This window comes from Cyberlindnera jadinii (genome assembly GCF_001661405.1).
Source record: "Cyberlindnera jadinii NRRL Y-1542 unplaced genomic scaffold CYBJAscaffold_35, whole genome shotgun sequence".
Classification (NCBI taxonomy): domain Eukaryota; kingdom Fungi; phylum Ascomycota; class Saccharomycetes; order Phaffomycetales; family Wickerhamomycetaceae; genus Williopsis; species Williopsis jadinii.
In genome coordinates this window covers 5,959-15,038 of record NW_017963686.1, presented here as the reverse complement: position 1 = coordinate 15,038, position 9,080 = coordinate 5,959, and the positions used below count along the sequence as shown (strand labels likewise).

At 37.9% G+C, this 9,080-nt stretch overlaps 1 protein-coding gene across 1 annotated transcript; it reads right to left on the bottom strand.

The window, feature by feature from the left end:
• Positions 1–6: 6 nt before the first annotated feature.
• CYBJADRAFT_170110 (uncharacterized protein) lies at positions 7–365 on the bottom strand (the record flags this gene model as incomplete). The annotated part of the gene is made up of 1 exon (XM_020216074.1): positions 7–365. A coding segment is annotated over one exon (359 nt), but the record flags the coding sequence as incomplete, so codon positions are not given.
• Positions 366–9,080: the final 8,715 nt, after the last annotated feature.

The window sequence follows — 9,080 nt, the reverse complement described above, 5'->3', positions numbered from 1 at the left end:
GAGGCGTCAGTCGTGGTGTAGTGGGAAACAACACCAGACTCGGTACCACTAGCATCAGTGAAGGTAGTGGTGTAAGCACTTGGAAGGGACTCAGAGCCAGACTCGGAACTAGAACTAATCGATGAAGATGATAGGGCAGTTGTGGAAGAACTGGACGACGATGAGGTACTAAGCGAGATAAATTCAGTAAGGAGTGAAGGACATGCTTGACACACACTTGGTACGGATGAATCTGGGACGGGTCCATCATATGTGATATAGCCAAGAGAAGAGACCATACCACCTGTTGATGAGGTTTCGTCACCATATGATGTTGTGAATAATGAAGTATCATATCCCGTACCAATAATGAAGTTATAGGACTCATAGGTGCCTTTGGCTGCCATTTCGAAAGTGAATGTGAGTGTATCACCGGAATATGACCAATCGGAAATCGCATAACCATTCAACCCAATCCAATTACCGTTACCAAATCCTGCAACAGTCAAATCGTTCGTCATACCACCTCTATTTACGATGAGTTTTGAATCAGACGATGATAAATAAACAGTTTGCCCAGTAGACCATGGATATGAAGCAGGTTCTTGGTAGTAGAGAAGAGAATTGTTTCCAACACTGAAACAACCAGTGCCAGATACTTCAGCCTGCTCGACCAAATTCATATATGATAGACAAATTGTACCATCATTAGTGACCGGGCTTCCCAGACCTCCAAAGTACGATAAACTACCGGTACGGGAGGCATTTTGGTAGAGCGCAATAACACCATCGTTGGTAATGCCTCCACTATTAACGATATTTCCGGTCATACCATTTGATGCAGTACTGAGGACATAAAGAAGACCACTGTTCGTGAAATAGGTGTTTGAATCTCCGTTAATATAAAAACTCAAAGAAGAAGTTTCGTTTACACCATTTACCACGATTATACCATCATTGGTCAGTGTACCTGAGAAGCGAACCGTCATACCAGTCCATGTGCCAGTATCACCGATGGAGATTTGACCACCATTTTCAACATTAACCTCACCGTTGAAGGTATTAATGAGTTTACCATTACCGTTATCATAACCTAGAAACCCGCCATCTTCGACAATAAGAGTATCAGTTGCAGCTAAAGTAGCTTGGGCTGTAGTGATAATGGTTGTTGACACCGTGGTTGTAGCAGCGAGCGCTGTTGAGATCATAGTCATCAACAGCGCCATATTACATCGAAGATGCCTCATGATTGTTTGATGGTTTTGAAGTCCTAAGAAAGCACTGAGGGTTGGGAAGAAACATGAAGATATCAGCCTTCTTAAATACTCTTGGAAAAGAGATCATTCAAATTGTACGGAATGTTATCCAATATGGTTCAACAATCGAAATGTGTGAGTATGTTAAGATTCTGACACTTGAAAAAGCTGTGATCAAATTCAACTTTTCGTTAAATCTAACTCTACATAAACCGACGTCGAGGTGCAGAATATCCGCAGAAGTTCGCTTCCAGGTCCTCCTTGTACTATATAATGGAGGTACTTACACATTCCTCCGTATATAGCAACTAATGCTGTTGTACATTTGCAATTTTCTGCGTGAGTGATGCACAGCTATTCAAATCTGGGGTGTAGCAGCCGTGAAAGGCTTCGATCAAAGTCTGAGTAGAAATTGGGTACGGCTGTTTATCACCGAGCCCAAGTTGACAAGCGAAGGGCCTATTTGGGATTTTCTGAAACAGTGATTTAGAGGATGAGGGAAGCCTTCGTAGATCTTTATGGGCTCAACAAGAACAGTACCTAACATTGGGATTCAACTGGAATTACTGATCAGTCAAAATTCTACGGATTGAATACTTGGCTATTGGCCTTAAAAAATGTCTTCAACAATAAAGAAGTAAAACATGATCTAGGTCATCATACATATCCACCCCCCGGCATTCTAGGCATATTGCTGTGCATATAACTTGTAACGCGGCTGCTGAACACGTTGTATATACTAATCGCACCAAACTGGTCACATTTAGGTTATTGCCAGTAATATACGTATTAAGCGAAGAATCACCGGTGGGGCTTTGAAGGGAATGGAAGGTTTTCAAGCGGTTTAACCAGTTATACCGGACCAACAGTCCAAAAGATGGTATACATATACGAAAGAAAGGTTTGAATTTCCACATAACAAAGTACACAACAGATGGTTATCAGAGAGTAAAATAGTTAAAAAGTATTGATCCTACAGACATTATCTATAGCTATAGCAAAAACTATTAGTTTAAATTATTTCAATAACTTTAGGGACATTACCACTTAAGGAATCTAGCACTGAACTTTTGACATTTTCACACCGACAGACGGGAAGCACCTAGACAAGCACACGGCAAGTGCAAGGATTTCTAGATTTTTCTGAGGTCCAAAATAGAGCCTGTCTTACAAGAATTTCGAAGTTTCTTAAAGTTATACAACAAAACATCACATGCAGTGTCTAGTTACAATGTGGTTTACGAAGACTTGCAGTGTATTAATAATACTCAACGAGTGCGTTTTGAAATGCCATGTTGAGAAACGAAAAGTCCTTCTTGAAAAGGACTGATACAAGAAGAATTGGAAAATATACTGCATGATCTTTTCGTAAAGTTGAAATTTGATACTTGTTTCCTTTCTCAAAGGAATGCGGAGTTCCAAAACGGACGCATAGGTGTTCAAGAAGTTGTAAAACTTTTTTGTATCACCAGCCATGAAATAACCTCTCACAATTGTTGAATTCAAAGTTAACACCATCTCCAGCTGTTAATGTGATGATACGCACTATACTTTGGGAAATGTTCCTTTTTCTCAACACCGTCTAGGAATATTCTAGAGAATGATAGGGCAACACCATGTTCGCTTTAGCAATACTATTCTCATACACAGTACCAACAGCCTTTGAATAAAAGTCTTCATGGATTGGTCAGTAATCTGAAGGCTCATAAAACGCAGGCAAAATGTACACAAAGACCAGGTCTGGGGTACTCATAATGTATAATTTGAAAGTTGGACACGGAGCATAGATTGTACTGCACGCCCATAGCTATTACGAACTTCAAATGCAAAGGAAATAGAATTTGAAGACTTTCTAGAAACTGGACCGGACGTGGAGGTACATTCATGCTTCACCAAACCGAGCCATAAAGTCCTCTGTGGCTGGAATGTTCTAGCCTCCCAATGAACGTTTACAAGAAAACCAGAATACATTGATAGTATGACCGAACCCCATTTTAAATCAACAGCCTGGAAAGTATCACGATTCGCCCATACCACAGCCTCAGTACTGGACAAGTTAATGTCTGTGTCAGTCCGCATGTACTTGTATTTTTAGGGCGACCATTACACTATCAATCAAGAACGCGCCTCTTTTCAAAAGGTATTGCTGTTACAAAAAGATGATTTGATACTCTTCATTAATGAGTGTTTTCCAACCAGACGGATGGTATATGTCTCTGGATTTGTTAGAAGTTTTAACATGAGGTATTGGTCTGTACTGAAACTGGAATAAGGTTGGTCAAAGTTATTGGAGGCGTAATAGAATTATCTGTAATAACCCTCTTGCAGATGACTGTTCACTGTGTTGATAGTACAAGAATTTACGAACGGACAAGACACAGAGAATAATCTAAGAATGATGTTACATATCATTGCCAGTCTTCAGTGATGATTTACTTCTTGGGATGTACTGTTAGTTAATGCACTCAACGTACAGGAACCACAATCATTTTTACAGATGGTCTCCATAGAATAGAATTTATCTAGCTGGATCTATAGGTTTTGTATTATGGCCTCATTAGCGAAATAGAGGAATTTATGGGTTGTACTTTATGTAGCTGTATCTGGAATCTGTTTCAAGTAAACGCAACTTAGGACACTCACCTTTATTTCCCTATTACTCGTGACTATACAGAACCTCCGTATTCGTAAATAAGATGATACTTCTGTTTCTGTATTGTGGTAGTGAACTAAACTGAACCACTTGGAAATTTTTCAAGGATTTTTTGATTCCCGTTCTTGTTTTTGGGGATTGTCTTTTAGTTAGACTATCTCATTTTATCCGTGTTTTCACATCTTTCTAACTTCCTTGCATATATTCTTTCTTCATAGTGCCGATAGATTCTTAAATTAAGACGTTGATGTTAAAAGTATGACTTTATTATTATTTTGATATTGATCCTAAAACCAGAATACAAACAATCTAAGTAATGCAGTTTTCCCTAAGTAACTATATTCATTACTTTTTTTGAAAACCAATTAGTGGCTAAGATGAAAACTCAAGTACAATTTTTGGGAATTTTATCAATGAGACGACTGAAACGAGTAATGCAGGTCAGTATAAACCTTCGTCAAAATAGCAGTTTGTAGACCAATAAGACAAGGCCATTTTTAGTGACAATACTTAATATACAAATGTAATAAAAAACATTCGATAATGTTCAAATTATGATCTTTAATCATACTCGATTTGACTCTGCAGTTAACCTGCAGCGTGATGGATGTACGTTTAAACAAGGTTTATGTTCAAGAACTTTATAAGTTGGTGGTTGGTAGTTGTCGATGCCTTGTTCGGAACAGTCACGCCGGCAGCAAATTGTGATAGCGGTAAATATGAAATCCTGCTTCATTCCAGAAGCACCTTAAAGCTATAATGAGTCGCAAATCGTACAACTTTATTCGCCCCAATAATTTCAATAAGATTTTCATACGAGGAAAAACTTTCAAAAGAAAAATACATCAAGCCTTCGTCAAGCTTCGTGCAACTGTTGAAGGTTTTATGTATACATACTGGGAATGCTACTCATCATTGTATTTTATAAGTATTAATTGTTTTAGGCACCAGGAGAGTTGAATTTAGTACGACCAAAATTACATCTCTATTGAATTCCTAATAGTCTAAATTGTTGCAGACTAAACTGGGAAAATATTTACTGTTTAATCATCACGTGCGCCTCTTTTGTTAAAAGCATGGTTGTTTTCATTGACATATTGCTAAACACATCTTTAAACACACATCTTATGTAGCGCATCAAAAGAAATACAAAAAACCGGTACCATCGGACTGGGTACTAGCTTTAACAAGAGCATCTCGGATGCATGACAAATTTAATGCTGTCTGCCGCTAAGCATGCATGAAATCCTTTGCAGCTCTTTGCATAAATTCTGTTAATATGTTACATCAGCTTTCGCATGTTGCCAGTTAGTATGAACTTCTCAGTTTGAAAGTTCTCCTCTATCAAAATATTGACACCCATGGAAGAATGTTTTCCACTTGTGAGGACAAAAACAGGGACCACTGCTCTTGATGAAATAACCTCTATAAAGTGCTTTATCATCTCCATACAACTTTGTGTTTTTCTTCCCTGTCATTTTCTCGATTCCTGACATCTTCAATTTGTGGTTTCATTAGGCTTGCATATCCATGCATATCGCCTATATCGATAGTGTCTAGGAATGTATCCACACAGAATTAACTCGCAAGGGCATTTGTGGTCCCATCTACAATGTACGATTAGCGCATTCGATATGATGTTAGCCTAATTATGGATTTTGTACTGTTTCCTCGTCGTAACGCAGCTAAAGACTTGACTTGGTTATCCTTCTGTGTAAATAAAGCTCATTGGTAACTTGAAGTTTTGGAAATTACAAACTTTTCCGCAAACTTTTTAGCTAAGTTATTATAGAAAACGAGTACTAAAAATAGTAAAATTTAACGATTTCCTCATAGATTTACACATTCCAATTTTGGATTTGCGGAAAGCAGAGAATCTTGTTGTCTTCCAGAAAATGTAAGCAAAACAACGCACCCTGATGTAACCCAAGCCGACCAAAATATTTACGACTACGAGACCTATATGGTGTTATGAAGAGAATCTGAGTAGCCAGCAACCCACCTCTGAGGATCTCGATTGGGTGGATGGGATTGTGCCTAACTTTGCTGTTATTATCACTGTGAATAACACCATTTGTTCTGAGCGGATAGTTCTGAAACTTTTTTTCGTGAGTTAACAGAATTATCATTGAAAGATATTGATGAAATGAGAGAGAGTTTTAAAAGATACTATAAAGTACTCTGAATAAATGTCAGTCTAACTCCCATGATGACGTTAAGTATTTGTGCGCTCTTGATGATGTGATTAATCGACAGTGTAAGGGTCTACTCTTGTTGGGAAATAGGTTAGACATCCTCAAAAAATAAAAGAGTTACGGTTTGTCTTGGTTTTCGAGATACTAATTACCCAATGATATCCCAATCTTGATTAGGATATATTCAATAAAGCCTAATGTAGTGATATATCTTGGATTCAAAGCAAACAACATGACTCCAGATGCCGATACTTTGGATCTTGAATGAAAGAAAAGGTTGCTTAGGTCAAAACATTACAGATCATCACCTGTAGAAACATTCAAAAATAACATTCTTATACTTCATTTTCTTTTCTTCTACAAGGAGTTTCAGTTCCTTGTCACCATTGAAGCCGACAATCATCACAGGCAAACAGTTTGTTCAATGCTCTGAAAAGACCAGCATCTGAGTTTAGACGTGACTAAACATCCGAACCAGCAAATCATTTTATTCCTTTTATTGGCGTGGATTGATTCGTTCAGGCATGATACAACTAAGAGCAATTCTGACCGCTTCATTCCATAGTATCATGAAGTTGAACAGTATGGTTGTACGTTTGTATCCTAAGAATGACAGTCCTAGCAGAACTGAACATATACTTCATCACCAGCAGACGCAGCAACTATTCCTAAATCCGTTTTTCGTACGTTTAGTGGTTTGGATTCTTCCATGGATTATTCCATGAAATCTTTCACCCTTGTCGTGACCTGTGTTCCTCATCTTTTCTAGCACGTCAACTAATATTACTGTAGTCCTCTTTACCGTTCCCATGCTTTAGATCGATTGGTACCCTTGAAACAATCCATATGAATGTCCAAAGACAATTTACACAGTCTGCTTTTACCCATTTTCCATAGGTTTGAGGTGCCTTTCTTTTAGCTTGTTAGTTATCAATGTAAATGATCAAGTTGTCTGCTTGATATAAAGTATTATGTCATAATGTGTCCGTATGTCCATCCTATGAAGGAGTATTTACAGTTTGATGCAAAACAGCAAGAGCGTTTCTTGGTGATGAAATTTCTAGATCGGCCATGAACTCCCTGTTATGCTGTAAGCCCGACGACTGAAACCCAGCCCTTGAGATCATAGCTATATATGGTGGAATACCGTAGATGATCACATTATACAACCGATTAAATGAATGTAGACTCATATAGATTATACTTGACGGTTACTTCCAATAATATGGAAGATGAGGATAGAAAGTGTAAAGTACAATACTCCCTTTCTCAGTCTTCCTGCCTTCTTTTAGAAAAATAATCATTATAGCAACACACAGAAACGTAAACACTAGACTCAAGAATATCCCACTTTTGCAAAGCGCTTACAGGTGTTGGTGCATTTTACAAAAAGTTCCGTCATCAGTGTGAGCAGGATATACGCAGGTCAAAATTTTAAATCCTAATCAGTCTTCCAATGTTTTGGTGTACGCTTTCCGGTCCTGCAAATTCCCAGCGAACTCTAAGATCGCCTCATATTTCCAACCACTGGGCACTGGAATGCTTGTATGGTCACCTCAGTTGAACAAACCGGTTTAGAGTACCACAGTCCTAGTCCTTGATTGTGTATTAGATTGTAAAGCAACAAAACGGTGTCTTTGGTGTTAAGCGGATTCTCGTGTTTTTTACTATGACTTTAGGGTCAGATATATTACCATGGTTTTGTTGTAGAATGTACTTCCACAATAACAGGCTTCAAGTAGGCATTCCAGTCCCAAGTCTTGCCCTAATAATGGTCAAAAACAGACGAAAAGTGCTATTCTATGATACACAATTAACTTCAAGCCCCGTTCACTTCAGCATTCATTATTCGGAATTCTGACTTTGAGATACATGCAAAGAACCAGACACGAAAAAGAAAAAATAGATACGAAACACGCGTTCAACAAATATGTGACTTCGTAAATCACAGGAGTCACCTGAGGAGCTTACATCAAACCAGGAAGCGTCTTGATAAATGCACATTGAATACTAAATTTGAGTCATCATTACAGTGTTGAGTGATTATTGACTGTGTTTTATTCTGTTGGTATTAAGACTCGATCCCAGAGTCCATACAATGAAGGCTAATTCACATGAAGAATGTCAATGATACTGCTAATATAGTAAATAAACCGTATCAAATTTGATTCGTTCAGCTTTTTTCATCTTTGCAACGAACGGTAGACGTAGAATCCTTTTGATACATTCTAACTCTCAAAAAAAATACTCGTATTCAACCCTTACAGCAATATACTTTCTCAATCAACAGAAGCCCAGATCTAGGGGGTATGGATGAGATCTTCCAATGTACGAACTCACTTGCCTAGCTCATATTGCAGCTTTTCAACAGTATGTACCCCCTAGCATGCCTGTTGTGTTGTAATTACAATATAATTTTATGTCTTAGGGTTCATGGACTTTGAATATACGTATTCTTCATGAACAAATAGAACCGGGAGCTGGTCAGTGATCTGCAAGCTCATGAAACTGGAGCAAATGCACACAAGGATCTGTTCTGCAGTCCCCATAAATGTACGCATTGAAAGTTGAACGTACAGTATGTATTGTACTATGCGTATTGCTATTACGAAGTTCAAATTCAAAGAAATAGAATTTCAAACACTTCTAAAACCTGTAATAAGTATGAACGTACATTTATCATTAAGGGCATTAAGTCTCAAAGATCTCTGAGAATAGAAAGTTTCGGCCTCCAAATCGTCTTTTAAACAAGGGCATCAGAAGATCCTGATACATTAGACTGTTATTTTGTGTAAACCCATTTTTATTTAGTATATTATAGGTTTGATGGCTTTTCAACATGACAGTTTGAGTAGCAAAAAGGTTGAATATACATTCTAGTCCACATCCAATTGTGCGCTTTTGGACTATCCCAACTTCCTGGTATCTAGAAAGAGTTTGTCTCTAAATATTTGCACTATTAAAGAGTCTTAACCCTTTCTGAGCTTGTTAGGAATC